Source organism: Sclerotinia sclerotiorum, genomic scaffold (genome assembly GCF_000146945.2).
Source record: "Sclerotinia sclerotiorum 1980 UF-70 scaffold_3 genomic scaffold, whole genome shotgun sequence".
NCBI lineage: Eukaryota > Fungi > Ascomycota > Leotiomycetes > Helotiales > Sclerotiniaceae > Sclerotinia > Sclerotinia sclerotiorum.
In genome coordinates this window covers 1,973,575-1,989,823 of record NW_001820833.1, presented here as the reverse complement: position 1 = coordinate 1,989,823, position 16,249 = coordinate 1,973,575, and the positions used below count along the sequence as shown (strand labels likewise).

Sequence of the window (16,249 nt, the reverse complement as noted above, 5' to 3'; positions counted from 1 at the left end):
AAGCCCCTGATTTTCGAAGAAGAGGAAGAGGAAGAAGAAGAAGAAGAAGAAGAAGACCAATGTGAAAATACCAGTGTAAAGGCCAGCATATCACTGCTTTCTTCTCAGTTGAATGTGTGAGAGCCTCAGTCAGGATTTCAAATCCCGATGCAATGGATTGAATTGCGCTCAAACTTGGTGGCAGTGTTATGAAGAGATCCTCGTTAAACCCCAGGTTTGCGTTTCAATTATTCAATTTAATTTGTTTTGCTACATTTTTCTAGATCCCATACTGTATGAGCAGCTCGGAAATTCATCCCATTTAGTGAAAGCCAAGCAAAACCTCATGGAATCTTACTACTACTGTACCTTTTTTTCGTCATCCGTACACCCAGTTTTACCTAGCAAGATAGATTTTCGCCCCAAAGTTATACAGACCTATGATCTTACGAATCTTCCGTTTCTACCAAATGACGGCTGAAGATTGGCTAGCTATATGCTACATATAGGTCATGACAAAGCCAAAGATGAATCCTTCTCATCAATTATGCCAACTATCACATCTCGCCCCTCTTTATGAAAAGCCATTCTAAGCTCCAGCCAAATTTGATAGAAATTGGTATTTTCTACTTCCACCCCATCCGCAGATCCTAGCACTTAAAATTATCTGACACAGGAGATAGTAGTATCAAATAGTTGGTGCCCGGTATGCACAGCACGTTTTTTGATCCTTTCAAGTTCTCGACCTTCCCCTCGTACATTACTTTTCATTGAGACGTTCCCGTCTGGATGGAGGTCTTGTTGGAAACTTGTGTTCAAGTTACACCCTTTTCGTGCCGTTTGAGCCCGTTTAAGCCCGTTTCTGTCATTTCTCTTTCTTGTCTCTCCTTACCAGCTGTTGTATCATAGCCAGCATGTTCTGTCTTCTCAACAATCACTAATTCACGAAACTATCTTTAATGATATTTTCCAATGCCAATGTCTTCTTGGAGGTGTCTGGTCTCCATCCTATTGCCCTTCCTCTGCCTTCTTAACCAGACTTTGGCCTCAACAATCTCATCGACCCCTGTTCCTCCTCTCAACATTCCTCCAAGTCTTAATTGGTAAGTTATTGTCGATCTTCAAATATCTACCTCACCACGTCATCTGTTAACGCGGTCATCAGGAATGGTATTGACGGAAACTGGTCAAGCTTTTGGCTCACAGTGGGAACACCTGATCAACTCGTCCAAATCTTCATATCAACAGCAATTAACCAACCTTGGATTATATCACCAGATGGGTGTACTACATCAGACCCAGGAACTTGCCTTGGCTCACGAGGTCTCAATTATAATTCGAGCCGGTCAACCACATGGTACGTAAACTACAGGAAACTTATTATATCCTCATGGTGTTAAAAAAGGCTCTAGGTTGTCAAATACCATCAATTCAGGAGGCGAGTTTGCTTTGGAACTTGAATCGAGTCTTGGTCTTGCTGGAAATGGATATTATGGCAGTGATACCATCATGCTGGGACTCCCAGGTAGTGGATCTCCTTCCTTGAGTTCGCAAGTCCTCGCAACGATTACCACTCATGACTTTTGGCTGGGTCTCTTTGGTCTCAATCCTGCCCCCACAAACTTTTCTGGCAAAACCGAGCCTGTCCCTAGTTATATGTCTAACCTCAAGTCTCAAGGTCACATTCCGTCATTGTCCTATGGCTACACTGCAGGAGCATATTATCGTAATGGTGGGGGAGCAAGTGGGGGAGGAGTGTTTGCAAATCTTACATTGGGCGGATATGAAGAGTCTCTCTTCGTTCCAAATAATCTTACTGTCGACTTTGCCACAAATGGTAACGACCTAACCATTGATGTCAACACAATCACAATCACTTCAACCGGTGGGAAATCTCAAGTCGTCTCATCACCATCATCGTCCTTTCCAGCTTTCATTGACTCATCCATTCCATACCTGTATTTACCAACCAGCATATGTCAAGAGTTCGAAGAAGCTCTCGGCATTACCTACGATACACAATCGGAACTTTATTTACTCAACGATGCCCAGTATTCCACACTTATTGCCAAAAATGCGTCTGTTATATTTACTCTCACGAATTCCACTTCTAAATCCATGGTAAACATCACACTTCCATACGCTGCTTTCGATTGGTGGGCCGATTACCCACTTGTTGAAAAGAGTACTCGTTATTTCCCCCTTAAACGAGCAGCCAATGACTCCCAGATCACACTTGGACGGGTATTCCTCCAAGAAGCCTACCTGATTGCCGACTACGAACGTTCGCTATTTTCCGTTCATCAACGCAACTGGAGCACTTTCTATCCTTCTTCAAACCCGACAATTATTTTTCCTCTTGATCCTCCTGTAACGCCTTCATCGCCTTCAAAATCTGGAATCTCAACCTCAGTTATAGCAGTTATCGTCCTCGCTATCCTCGTTTCCATAGCTTTAACCTTGTGTCTAACAATATACATTCTCCGCCGCGTCCACCAACGCAAACAAGCTCCTGGGTCGTCAAATACTGTTTCCACACCCTCATCTATTTCTTGGAGTCTCTCGAAGAAAGATTCATTCCGCTCCGCTCCGTCTTCTCCCTTACCTCTTCCTTTCATATCTCATAAAGACAAAGCAGACAAAAAATCTAGGCATGTTTCCAAAGCCCCTTCGGAACTGAGTTTCTTCGACAAAGGAACCAATTCTGTCCTTCTCACCCCTTTCAACCGATCAACCGTCTCTCTAAACATAGGCAAAGCTATCGGGAGCCCGAACCTCACTCTCGATCCCCGATACAACAAGTCTAAGACCTTCACAACCCGAAGCCCCAATTACAACAATGCAACAGATACCATACTCAACAAAGACTCTAATCCGGTCCCCATCGAATCCAAACCTACATTCCATCTCGCAAGTCTTTCCACTCGGCCCAAAGAGCGCAAAAAAAGGCGAAAAGAAAAGGCACAGGATGTTTATGAATTGAGTGGTGGTAATGATGAATTATGCTGGGCAGAATTGGATGAGATGGAAGAGGAACTCGAAGACATGGATATGAATAGTCGACCCAATAGTCCCGCATTAAGTGCCTTAAGTTTTGCAAGCAATGCTGCTTTGATTACATCTAACCCTGCGAAACTCAAACCATGGATGAATACCGAGCGCGAAGTTCGCGGAAGCGGAAGTATTCTACATATGGGTATGAATAGGGATAGTGGTATGGAACGCATGAATCGAATGGATAAAGAAGCAGAAGCTTATCGCCAAAGAAGTGGTGATAGTGGTAATCCCGGGGCTGGAAATGATACGGTGACTACGAATCATAGTCATGGAAGAGAATCCTATTTTACAAATACGACAATGGGTATGGATACCCCCACCGATGGAGTTAACACGGGTGGAACGTGGGAATTCGAAAAATATTTGGACCCAAGTAAGATGCCTTGGGTACAGAGGAGTAGTGGGTCGGGGGTTGTGGTTGAACCTCCGTCGCCTGTGGCTATTGCGGCGATACCGGCTTTGAGAGATGGAGATCAAGCGCCTGGTAAGAGAGTGGAGATTGTAGAAGCCTCGACGAGAAGTCTAGAGCGGAGGAGGGAGAGTGAGAGGGTTGTGGTTGGGGAAGATACCTCTAAGTTCTCGTCTCATTGTGCACCTCTCTTTACTTCTTAATTAGGTCACTTTACTGTAACAATTCATGTAAGATTAAGTTAGTATTGGAAAATAAAAGAAAGGTCAGGATACGCATTACGAAGGGAGGGTACTTTAGTATTTATATATCATTTTACGGGCAACTTAGGAGTAGGGATGGGATGCGGATATGAGTTTTAGTCTTTGATTTGATACCTAGGATTGAAAAAGAAAGGCAGGAAAAGAAGGGGGAGCTTTATTCCTTTTTATTGTATCTATTTATTTATAGCAATCAAGTTAAAAGTCCCCTGCAAGTTGCATTGCGTCTTTATTGTAGCCATTCAAGGTGCAATATGTACCATGTAATCTTACGATTGAATTTTAGAGAAAAATGAGTTAAGGTAGAATGTATCCTCTTAATTATGAATGGCAATGGTTGGGATGATGGAACGATGAAACGAAGATATTTATTCAAAGGCATTTTATTCGGCAGTATTATTTATTTATCCTTCGCTTGTTTTTACTTTTTCCTCCTACTCATGATCATCGAAGCCATGAATGTCTGTCTCCCTTGGGCGTTGTAATTTTACTAGACAAAAGTAACCTCGAAGTCACCTAAGAAGTGTCTAACGCGCATGGATGGACGTTAGTAAAACAGACATCAAAATTCTACAAATACAAGCTCTACATTGCAAAACTGAATGAGAAGTAATGTAGAATCTCCATATCTGAAATCGTATGTATTAAAAGCCATAATGCTTTACAATTAAAGCTTATGGGCTCTTAATTCCCTCTCTGCAAAAATCTTCTCTCTTCTTCCCTCCCATCCAATCAAACGTCAACCCAGCATAGGTAAAACTTCATTTCCAAAAGAACACACTATATATCCACCGATCCAATCTCGAATTCCCTTGAAATCCAATTCAGGAAATTTAAATGGCAATCGCTATCGTCGCATAATATGGAGCTGCAGGCAGATGATATGGAGGAGGGTCGAGAGGAAACTGGGAGTCGCTTTTCCTGTAGCGACCTTCAAGTTGAGCGCATGGCTGTGGGAATGCCAGGTTGGCAACGTTATAAATGCAGGTGAGGCTTTTCGAAGGAATTTTGCAAAGTGGGAGCTTTTTTTCATTGAGAACAGTGCTACTGACAGAAGTGTGATCGAGATCCGGAATGAATGCTGAAGAGAGCCTTGAGGAAATATTCGGAGTAGAACTAGTGAAGGGGTGATAGTTGGTTGTAGGAAGTTGATCCGAAACCAAATCATCGCCGTCGTCCGAAATTCCATGCCGCGTTGTAGTAGTCCAACACTTGAGTGTTGAGTAGATGAATTCCCCAGCAACAGCAATCGCATCTATGACTAAAAGAAGCCCCGTGATACATGCAAAAATTGGAAGTGAAACTGCAATCGCTACAGCCCATGTTATATAAGCTGCCGGTCTGTAGACCTCAAGTCTAGCGATTACGTGGAATGTCTGACTTCGGGGGCAGAAAGGTATGCCCGTCCATGGGGATTCCACGGGGATGTCCCAAAATCTTGTTTTCGAAAATGGCTGCTCCATTGTGCGGGAGCTTTTGCAGAGTCGATCAAGAGCTTCCAAGATATAAACTTGGTTGGGAAGTTATGATTGAGTTGGAGTATCGCTATGTGCTTATCAAAACTTGAATCTTTGCGTTTTTAAGGATGGTACCGGAACTTTAAGAATAGGAAAGTTGTAGTAGAGGTCTATTGGTCTGCTAGGGTGTTCGATAACTCCCAAGGTTGTTTGTGGTCTGAGATGGTAAATTCACTCGCATTTGAAAATGCCACCTGATAATGGTGAATCCACAGGCGAGGAATAAAAATACCATGGTCACATGTCTTCGTAGTTCCAACCGCCTTTTCTTTTAAACAAAAATCAATACTTTGCCGAGTGAACCTTCGACGGGACGTCGATCATTACGAATTCCTCTTGTCGACGTGCTCTAGCTTCCTTTTTTGCTTCCCTTCTGATCTGAGCTTCCAGTTTTCTCTTTGAGACACCCGTATCCGCAACATACGAATACTAGTATGAAAACCAATACTGATCCTGAGACGCAGAAAGCAAGACCGTATGTTGGATTGCTAATGGAGCCGGGATATGTGATGGATGTCGTGCTTGCCATATTGGTTGTTATAGATATTTTCAAAGAGGAAATTAGATATCTTCTAGAACCCGAGGTTGTTGGGGTATCTTGATACAGTTAGGCTGAGGATAGAATGAAATTTTAATAGTTGTATAGATAAAAGACGAGAGTTGATAAATGCAGAGTTACAAGTTCGTGAACGTTCATTAACAACGAAAGCTCAAATTAGAACTAGCAGCGACTATAGTTAAAAAATTAAGATGCAATGTGCAAACAATTTATGAAAATGGGGATCTATTGCAGCTCTTTAGTTGGATAAATACTAATAAATCGGGCAAGAAATGAGAGGTTTGGGGTGACGCAGGCCCACAGGGGCAGGAATGAGGATGCGCCTTCCAAACAGTATATATTGATGGAGCTCACTGAAAATCTTTACTTCTTAAAAGATAGCATAAGGATTAAAATAACAGGTATTGGATCTAAAATTTATGTTCTGATTTAATAATCGGGAGCTAATATGGACCTCTGAAGCTCCAATTGGATTCTGCTTTACAACCAAATCTTCCACTACATTCCTCGTTGCCGAAAATACATTCCAATGCAGCACAACGCTGTCATTCCCAGAGATACGTATTGAGGAAAACTATCTTCCAGAAGAAAAGGTAGTATTCACCAAATATCACTTATTATACAACTCAAATGTTCCCAGGTCAGAATTCATCAAAATCTTCCTCGCTTATGGATTTCACAACAAGAGCGACGAACATGCCTAGGAACCACCAATTGCGGCCTCGCCACCCACAAACTGCCATCTTTCAAACAGCTACTTCCCCACTTACAGAAGCATGTCTCAAGGGAGAGCAGAACGAAAACTTCGGCTGCAGCGCTAATTCCTGTAGAAAGATTTCTACCCATTGCATTTGTCTGGTATATTATGAGCTTCGAATTGCCTGTTGTGGATGAGCTGGTCCTGGTACGGCAACTCTGTTTGGATTCTGTGCTGTGAAATGCTGATTTGAGTTTTTGATTTGGTTTGCTCGTGGTAGGATGTGGTGAATTGTGCTGGAGAATTGGCGTAAAGAATCGCTTAAGGGTTGGGCATATCAAAATGTGAGAAGTTACAAAAGGGAGAAGGACCGAGGGTGAGGATTTGGATGCGAAAATCTGAGGGATGGGGATACAGAATATCGTCTAGTCGATGAGACTTTGCAATCAAGTAGACTAATTGTAGAGACAGGCTTCTAATGAAGCGGCTGATATGACAGAATGTCACTGTGATTTTTACTTGCAAACCTTACTCCATGTTTAATCTGATGTCCAAGGGTGATGTCAGATTAGCTATTCGAATTCTAGCACCCAGATTAATTTATATATGGAAGGATTTAACTCCATATTACTCTTTTGAAGGAATGCTGTTATCGACTGAATGATGATGCCCATAGCTACGCCTCGTGTGGTGACGTCTCACTGGGTTGACTGGTACTCGTTGATTTCCCTTCCTTAGATAAGATTATGCAATGACTCCCAATACTTTGATTAAACTCGACCAAAAATAAATCGCTCGAACTCACGGTTCATAAGAGCCCTCGACATCGGCGTCACCACAAGTCTTCCCCGTCAGGAGCTGTCTCGAAATCAATATCATAGAATATAAAAGCGTTTACAAAATCAAATATGACATTCAAAGATCAGATAGCGGATAAAAGTCAGATTAATTTCTAGATGTTTGAGTGTCTACTTGGTTCTTCCAAGCGCACCTCTCAAAAGCTATGGTATCTTTCCCGACAGTATATTCTGATGCCAAATCATGCTCCAAATATCACGCAAACAATGAAAAGCCCAAGTTAAAGATCGAAAAAAAAAAACGTAATGACCATTAAATCCAGATGCCCAACTCGATGATCCTGTTCTGCGTTGAATAGAACCACAACCAAGCATATCATTACCGGTAGTCTCACTCCACCCTATCACACCTAGAACAAATAGCTTGACGCTCCAAACCATCAAAAAATATTTCACCAGCTTCCAAAGAAAAGAAAGGACAAGAAAAAGGAATCCTCCATATGTATCGTCTTTAGTCCAGCTAATATTGACCGTACGGTGCGTTCCAATCTCTTTCAACAGTAACTACCCATTTGTTCTCATTTTCAACGAATCGCCATGCCGTTTTGCAATGCTCAACCGAGCAGTGCCGCACATTCTCTACATCCGGACGGTCACTGTGAAAGAGTTTGTTATCATTTCCACATGCAGCACAGATCCAGGTTTCGTCTTCTGAAGGTGGTGAGGGGGTATGTTTGGAATTTGAGGAGCCCATTTTCTTGTTGGTGTGCGTTGTGTTTGTTGTATGTTTGTACTTATGGTATTTTTGACCCGAGCCCTTGACCTTGTTGCAGTACAGTGTAGTGAAGTGCAGCGAAGTGTAGTGGTGGATGGAGTTTCGACGTGAAGAATCTATCAAAATGTAAAGGCTGTAAAGGCTTTACAGCGTGAGAGTGGTTAAGAGCGTGAGGACGTTTTGAAGTGATGGAGTTTAAACCAGGCTAATGTACCAGTGCTAAGCTACATGAAGTGATACTTAAGGTGGGTATTGATCAAGCAGTACGATACAATAAAGTGTTGATACTTGATGTTTGAAAGTATAATGTTGACGAGCCATCAAAGTGTTGGTAAAGTTTGAAAAATTGAGGGACTTCGATAAACTAAATAGCCTTTAACCCATGACGTAATGACTCCCAATATTCCAACTCGGCGAAAAATGACTAGAATGACTGGAACTAGCCATATTATGATTCATACAAGTACTATGCTTCCACGTCACCGGCATCATTCATCTTCTCAGGCAGCTTTCCCTTTCTCTTCCGTTCTTTATAGCCCTCAGTCTTGTGTACTACAAATATCATGGCAATATCTCCAATGAGAACGATGCCCAGTACCATAACTAGTTCTAGGGAAAGGTTGAGATCGTCTTTAGCGTCCTTTGCGTTTGGGATTGGTATTGTGGAGTTGGTTGTACTGTTGTGAATAGACATGGTGCGGGACTGTGCTCGGATTCGAGAATTTTTGATTCTGAGTTAGGAGAGTTGTGTGTTGATGCTTAGTGGGATCTTGGGATTTGGATTCTGTGCAGAGAAATCGACTTGAGGATGAAAAGACGGCAAGAATGTAAGGATGTAAATACGTGAATATAGGCGTGTAAGATTGCGCAGAAAAAAAGGAATCCAAAACGCCAGCAAAATTATAAAGTTCGGCGACTGCAGACTCACAAGCTATATTACCTTAACAATTTACTCCCCAATAATAATGACTCTTCATATACTTAACCCGGCAAAAACATGACTGCTTTCATTCATACTAGTGATTCATGAGTAGTACTATTACTACGATTCACTGCTTCAGAAATTGGCATTGTAAGAGAGGTGGTAATGCCTTGTTTTCTTTCAATTTTTGGATGGTACAGTATCTGGACAGTATGCGGCAGTTTGTGTTTGCTGTTTCTGCAGAGGATTCATTATATTTCTTGACCTTCGGTCTATGTTGATGTATATGATATTGTGTGGTAATATAGGTCCTGTTTTTTACCTCAAAATTTAAGAAGTCAGGTATGTTTTCGGGTGATTGTCTTCTATTTGGTACAGTCCAGACCATGCATTTATTCTGTTTGATGCCAACTTGTAATCTTTATGCTTTTAGATATATTCAAAGGAACCTCAGATCAATGCCTGACTCCCCTATATGACTCGACTAAATACAGATGTCACCACTCATAGAAATGATTAATAAATGTCACCTACACAGTCAAGACATTCACTAGAACAACGATAAAACATTGTACAGTAGAAATAATTTAGATTTATCTAAATCGTATGATCTATGAAAACCCTAGAAACTATTCTCCCCAGTTCCAAAATCCTCCAAATTCACGTATTTACACATCGCCAGGAAGTCTATCACTGGATATTTACACAAAGTCCCAACGCTAGTCTAGCATGTGCGACCCTAAAAAGCTACCATTCCCTGCTCCATATTCCATACCCTTAAGCTCAGAATTTGCGAACGTGCTTACGTCCGCTGCCAAAAGTGATCGATGGTTCCGCACTCGTTGAAGTTGCCAAAACGTGACTCCCGTTAGACCTTGGGTTCGAGGACGAAATGGCAGAGCTTCGAAATCCTCCCGCTGCTAACAAAGTAGTTAAGGCTACCATTTTCAGGGGTGAATAGATATCGATAGCAGGAGCAACACTAATAGCAGTAGTGGGCGACGATCGTACACTAGTTGAAATATGTGTGCTGATCGGAACGGTTGAGGAGTGACTGCTCAGATTTCCTATATCCGCCTCGGGGTAAAAAGAGCGATGTCTGTTTCGATGTTGAGATGAAGTGCGAATGTGATATCTGTATAGCTGAGAGAACCCGCTATTTTCAAAACTAGAGTGCCCAGTAGCCTCTTCACTCAAAGGAGAATTCCTGATATGGATGTCATGTTTCTGTGAGGCCGCTACCCCGCGCTTCGTAGCAGATTGATTCTGACTATGGGGTTTGAGCCAAACAACGAAAAATACGGCAATGCCTCCTCCACAGACAAGCAAGAGAGCAAGAAATATTAGGCCGTGTTTGGTATTTCGATTCATCTTGAAGATTTGACGGACGAATTTGATGAGATTACTTGAATCTTTCTTCAGAACTGTCTGATGTCAGTCTTGGACGCCGAGTCTGTGCTGAAGGTAAATGTCTTGGATTTCGAGTATGTGCTGACCGTGGACGTCTTGGGTGCCGATTATGTGTTGAATGCGAGCGTTTTGTGTGCCGATTATGTGTTGAGTGAGAGCGTCTTGGATGCCTAGAGTGTACCGGTCGTGGACGTTTTGGAAGTTGTCCTAATTCTTGGAGATTTACAATAGAGTTGTTTCTATCCTTACGTGGTTCGCGGAAAGTGCAGTAAAGAAATACAGCAGCTAGAAGTACAAAGCATGCGCCTGTGATTGCAAATATAGATCCGCTGCTTAACTGCATTGGTACGTGATTGTTTTATTTTGATTGAACTAATGATATCGCGACCAGGTGAATTGCCCGCGGAGAGAAAATGGTTACAATTGTGATTGCATTGGAGTTCGAAAATGTAACTTTTGGAATACAAAACTGCTCAAAATTGTACTGATGAAGCTAATGTATGGCCGTTTTCGTGTTATGCATCGAAATTCTGCTCTTGAATTTGAGTTTCTAGAAGTGGCAAGTGCAATCAGGTAGAGGCTATATATCCAAGTTCAATCCTGGAGAAAAGGTTTGTTGAGGAGGATGTAATGCTTAAGCAGTCTTTGAATATCTATATCTGAATTTATCCGTAAAAAGTCTATATCCTCAAATAAAACCGTTGGGTCAATTCGATACAAGCAAGATTCACAACTAGACATCTTGGCATAAATATCACATATATTTTGCAAAATCGCTAAGTCAATGCATGATCGCTTCATATGTGCTTGGTAGACACTATTCACCCCCAGTCCTGAATTAAAGTTCTTTCCTTGCCCGAATCTCAAGAAACAGTCAACTGAGGCTCTCTTCTGGCTGTCGCGATTTACTGTAGAAGAAAATTATCTGGAGGTACCTTCCCAAAATAAATGTGAGTTAGATAATGCTTGACAGCCATAATACACTCAAATCGTGCATCCGAACAAAAAAAAACGATATGCATAGAAGATTGTACTCGTCTTATTCTTTCTTAGTTGATGCTACTAACGAAACGATGTTGAAGTAATTTAAGCTTCTAAGAATACTTCATGCCGAAATTGAAAACAAGAAACGCCCAACTAGAGCATAACACAGAGACTCAAACGATAATAAGCGTAAAAACCTTCTAGACATGTTAAACTTCCTTATATATAGAGTGAGAGATATACAGCGACTGGAAGTCAATCGAGGTTTTTGGTCCCCCGCTCATTGACTTATAAATTGCTTCCTTGTACTTAGCCTTGTTCTGCACTTCAGTATCTGCTCGCCATACGATTTGAAATGGTGACATGCGGTCTAAGAATCCACGTACAGAGTTACATAAACAATGCAACTTGTTGTCATTAGTGTTATCATTCTTATCATGGTCGTAAATTATCGTATACCATATCCATCATTTACATCACCATGGTACTTGTAAAGGTGTAGGCAGGTCCGTTCCGATGGTTACATCTGCTGTACCGATATCTCTAGGACCCCTAGGTGCCCAGTATTGTCCAGACTTACTCATATCTAACTTCTTTGCCCATTCCACCAAGCTCACTGCAGCTTCGTCGGGCGTCACTGCTCCTCCATCGTCCCAATATTTATCAAATCCTACCCCCTTGGTCATTTCTGTCCGCATGAATCCAGGGTGCAAAATCGACACAATTATTCCATGCTCCTTCAGATCTAGCGATAGCAGTTTTCCAACCATGTTGAGCGCAGATTTTGAAGCATGGTGTCCATAATTGCCGCCACCTTCTTTTTCATGTCGTAGTGTAATTGAACCGGACTCGGAGGAAATAAGAAGGATTTTGGAGCCTTCCGTGATGTTTTTGGCGCGAAACAATGAGCGGACTATAAAAGGAGGAGAAATAGCTGACGTTGCTATAGGATAAGACGTTAGTAAATGCGAAGGTACGATTTGATAGTGTTGTGATCTTTGAGAAGTCCTTACTGTACATCTTCACTTCTTCATCCCATTTTGGACCATGGACAAAGTCTTCTGTAGCAAAATATCCAGCTGTGATGATCTAAGTTTCAATCAGTCCTTCTCTGCCGATGCATAGCGCCCTAAATGCAGTCTTCTTTTCGCGCAACCTAATAACGCGAGCGGACGTACAACAGTATCAAATGTGACTCGTCCACCCTCGACCATTCCACCGCCACCTCCGAGCATACCTAATTGATTCACCAATCTTCTGTCCGCGCCCTCTTCTGCCACATCAATATTAGGTATCCATACAATCTTCTCGTTCAAATTAGATGGACCGGCAGCAGCACGAGTGGTTCCATAAACGGTCGTTGATTCCTGCGCAGCGTAGTTGTTTGCAAGAGATGCACCCAAACCACGAGTGGCGCCTACGATTAGGATATTGGCCATATTTAACGATTGAATAATTAATTGTGTTTGAGGTATGTCGATAATGGGGCCGCAATTAACAATGTAGGTACGTATGGGTGTTACTGAGGTTGTTGATGTAACTCCGTAGCCAGACGATGACGTCTTTTACTGAGTGGATGATGACAAACACAGCGCCTTTGACCCCGCGTCAATAAATCCAGGGCCCGAATTCAGGCCACATCCACTAAGATATAGTTAGTGATCATGATAAAGATCGGACATCCACGACTTGATGAAGGATGGAATAATTGATACTTACAATCTATTTCTCTATTATTCTTACGAAAAAATCGTTCTGAACGACGGGACTGAAGGGTGTACGCGTTCGATTATCTTCTTGACCAAAAGTCGAAAAGACATTCCAAGCGGACTGTCCTTCCGATCATTGATATGTGTATTAACAACATCAGTCCCGCGTAGTCTCTAGCCATTGCCCAAGAGTCTGGATAGGGAAGAAGCCAAAGTCAGGGCTGATAAAATCCTAAAACAGTTCAGTGAAGAGATGGGACCAAGAAAACAACTGCTGATCTCGTTAGATCTGGGATTGGACATGCGTTACTACTACTAGATTGGTATAAATTGTCCAATTTTTCCCCAGAGTGATTGGCAAAACCCCGCCAGTGCTTATATTGAAGAAATGCTCCTACGATGTAGCGATAAACCCAGGAGCCCAGCAGGATTCATCCACACAGACTTGAAGATGGATGATGCACCAGTACGATAATTCAGACTCAAAGAAAGCGTCCAATAGTTGGGCCAGGACTCAATCTTTCTGGTTTTTCATCCCATAGTCACAGGTTATTTCGACGATGCTCGCCATCCAGAATTAGAGAATAGAGTGGGCCGCACAGGACTTTATAGTAAGAAAACTCGTGGTTTACATCATCGAAACTAATACCAAACATGTCAGCGGTAGAGCAACTTTTGAACAACAACTAGATCCTCGATGCTGTAAGTTCATCATGCCGTTTTCAAGAACAGCATGGCGATTTTTGACATCGAGAAATACTAGACCTGCACCCTCTATTGGTAACTTATCATCGCAAACACTCAAGAAGTCAAAATGCATTAAGCTGAAAATACGAGTCTTGGTACGGAAGAAGTGTGCCGTTTCATGTCATTGCAATTTGCATGGTATGAAACAAGGATGGACACTGAGGGAGACTCTGAGAGCCCAGTCTGATCACAATCTCAAAAATATCCAGACCATCAAAAAGAAACTTGGCGGTTCATCCGTAACCTATCGCATGCGCCAGAATAAGAAAGAACCATATAAATATCTCCCCTTGGAACCTCCTCAACAACAACCCCCCAACCCAACGGTACGACACACTAATACAGGCATTACCATCACATTAGATTGGCTTACTACACAAGATTATCAAGCCATATTGTTGAATCTCTTCACTGCGATTTCTACATAGCCAAGACACAAAACTCCTATCCGAATTCCGTACTGATATGACCGTTTCCTCCATGATGTCTCTTCTGCACAACACCTAACGTTCCTTACATCATCTACGAGTTGTGAGTTCATAAACCACAATCATTATATAGAATCGGCGGACCTGTACATATTATTTCTATAAGAGATCGCAAAAACACTCATTAAATATTTTTCATTATGGCCTTGTCGCACGAATCAGGGCCATTTATATGGCACAATCGGAGGATACACAGGACTTTCATTTTAGCGATTTGTATATTGTAAGTCCGTTTTTTTCTTGAACTGGAGAAGATTGTGTGATGATGGGCGATAAGATTCAACCCTGTCGGTTTTTCCGTCCATGTTTGGATCCCGGAAATCCGGGTCTATGCTGTCAATGATTTTAGTGACACAGTCTAGACATTAATTCTAACATTTTGCAGAAGTTTGCTAACGTTGGTCGTTTACCAACAACACGACTGGTCGTCGATATCAAATATCCATTTGGACAAACTAGCATCAGGAGGGTCGGGCACAGTCGGTGGTGATTCTAATGCGATAGAGCAAAAGCCTCCACCTTCAAATGCAGCAACTGGTAATGCATATGATGACGGGAAATCGGAAAATGGTGGAGCGGCCTTGATGTCGGCCCACTCAAAGACTAGTGCAGAATCTCCGGACTCGAAAGAAAGTTCGGCAACCACGAAAACGGCACTGGACCAGACACGCGTTGCACTCCTCCTCGAGACGCGCCCTTTGCCTCATCTTCCCGCACTGCTTGCACATTTCATATCCGTTTTACCAGGACCATGGGTTTTCCGCTTCGTTGGATCACCCGAGGCCAACTCTTTTATTTCGGCCTCCTCATCTCTTTCCGCACACATTAAAACCGGGAAACTAGTCATTACCGAGCTCCCGGGAAAATACGCCATCACAGACCCGGAGACTATAAGCATGACTCTTACCGATCCAACTTTCTACAAAGACTTTCTTGCCCCTGCGGAGTGGCTTCTTGTGTTTCAAAGTGATTCAATTATATGTGCAGCCTCCAAGCATAATATAGAAGAATACGTTTCCGCAAACTATTCCTGGGTGGGTGCTCCATGGAATATGGCCGTAAAAGGTGGAAATGGAGGATTGAGTCTCAGACATATTCCTCCAATTCTAAAAGTGCTCGAAAAAGAAGCCCGTAAGCCGGGTGATCCGTGGGAAGATCGTTGGATATGTGATCGTCTACTAGAGTCGGACGCTACAAAGATGCCTGGACCGGAGGTAGAAGCGACGTTCAGCGTCGAAAGTCAGTGGTATGACAAACCTTTTGGTTATCATTTGATAGGAAGTGGTAAAACCTTGGTCCCAGATATCTGGGACAATAAGGAGCGCAGACAGCATATTTTGCAATATTGCCCAGAAATTAAAATCGCCTTGGATATGGACTTGGTCAGAGAAACAGAGAGACTGGCCAAGGAGCTTGACGAGTTAAAATCTCCCAAGGTCGGTGCGGAAAAAGAGAAGGAAAAGAAAAAGGCACCCGAGTAGATGAACTCTGAAGATGGAGAGAAGACTATATAAAACCACGATTTACCATACATACACCAATCCAAATATAAATAATTCCTGCGACATAATGATATGAACATTGATAACTCACATGATATATAGACTTACAGCTCTTATCCCTCTATTCACGGCAAAATGGTAAGAATTCGAATTATCATAACAACAGTGGAGCTGATGGATGGAATCTCAAACAACATTAGTGCATATCTATTCTTCGACATCCATCCAGTACCTAGCTTGGTTGCAACTGTCAAATTGAAGCTTTTCCGGTTCTCAATTGTATGGTATGGTTCTAGCCAAAACCACACCTGTTGATATCCCATTCCTCTATTACGCATAAAATAGATTTGCAATAATTTTAAACAGTTAGTTGCTATGGACTATCTACCTAGGTATGTTATAGAACAGGGAATTTTGAATTAAAGTAAGGTGAGGTC

General features: G+C 42.2%; 8 protein-coding genes across 8 annotated transcripts; 2 read left to right on the top strand and 6 right to left on the bottom strand.

Moving 5' to 3' along the window:
• Positions 1-957: 957 nt before the first annotated feature.
• SS1G_02870 (hypothetical protein) lies at positions 958-3,648 on the top strand (the record flags this gene model as incomplete). The annotated part of the gene is made up of 2 exons (XM_001596598.1): positions 958-1,082; positions 1,392-3,648. The coding sequence occupies 2 exons, from the start codon at positions 958-960 to the stop codon at positions 3,646-3,648; spliced, it is 2,382 nt and encodes a 793-aa protein (XP_001596648.1).
• An 890-nt stretch (positions 3,649-4,538) lies between these two features.
• Positions 4,539-5,168, bottom strand: SS1G_02869 (predicted protein; the record flags this gene model as incomplete). Its single annotated transcript, XM_001596597.1, has 1 exon — positions 4,539-5,168. The coding sequence occupies one exon, from the start codon at positions 5,166-5,168 to the stop codon at positions 4,539-4,541; it is 630 nt and encodes a 209-aa protein (XP_001596647.1).
• A 403-nt stretch (positions 5,169-5,571) lies between these two features.
• SS1G_02868 (predicted protein) lies at positions 5,572-5,751 on the bottom strand (the record flags this gene model as incomplete). Its single annotated transcript, XM_001596596.1, has 1 exon — positions 5,572-5,751. One exon carries the CDS (start codon positions 5,749-5,751, stop codon positions 5,572-5,574), a length of 180 nt encoding a protein of 59 aa, XP_001596646.1.
• A 1,255-nt stretch (positions 5,752-7,006) lies between these two features.
• Positions 7,007-8,029, bottom strand: SS1G_02867 (predicted protein; the record flags this gene model as incomplete). Its single annotated transcript, XM_001596595.1, has 3 exons — positions 7,007-7,022; positions 7,284-7,336; positions 7,844-8,029. The coding sequence occupies 3 exons, from the start codon at positions 8,027-8,029 to the stop codon at positions 7,007-7,009; spliced, it is 255 nt and encodes an 84-aa protein (XP_001596645.1).
• A 487-nt stretch (positions 8,030-8,516) lies between these two features.
• Positions 8,517-8,744, bottom strand: SS1G_02866 (predicted protein; the record flags this gene model as incomplete). The annotated part of the gene is made up of 1 exon (XM_001596594.1): positions 8,517-8,744. One exon carries the CDS (start codon positions 8,742-8,744, stop codon positions 8,517-8,519), a length of 228 nt encoding a protein of 75 aa, XP_001596644.1.
• Positions 8,745-9,755: 1,011 nt separating this feature from the next.
• Positions 9,756-10,725, bottom strand: SS1G_02865 (predicted protein; the record flags this gene model as incomplete). The annotated part of the gene is made up of 2 exons (XM_001596593.1): positions 9,756-10,396; positions 10,632-10,725. The coding sequence occupies 2 exons, from the start codon at positions 10,723-10,725 to the stop codon at positions 9,756-9,758; spliced, it is 735 nt and encodes a 244-aa protein (XP_001596643.1).
• Positions 10,726-11,842: 1,117 nt separating this feature from the next.
• On the bottom strand, positions 11,843-12,805 carry SS1G_02864 (hypothetical protein; the record flags this gene model as incomplete). The annotated part of the gene is made up of 3 exons (XM_001596592.1): positions 11,843-12,309; positions 12,380-12,455; positions 12,545-12,805. 3 exons carry the CDS (start codon positions 12,803-12,805, stop codon positions 11,843-11,845), a joined length of 804 nt encoding a protein of 267 aa, XP_001596642.1.
• A 1,645-nt stretch (positions 12,806-14,450) lies between these two features.
• SS1G_02863 (hypothetical protein) lies at positions 14,451-15,791 on the top strand (the record flags this gene model as incomplete). Its single annotated transcript, XM_001596591.1, has 2 exons — positions 14,451-14,533; positions 14,696-15,791. The coding sequence occupies 2 exons, from the start codon at positions 14,451-14,453 to the stop codon at positions 15,789-15,791; spliced, it is 1,179 nt and encodes a 392-aa protein (XP_001596641.1).
• Positions 15,792-16,249: the final 458 nt, after the last annotated feature.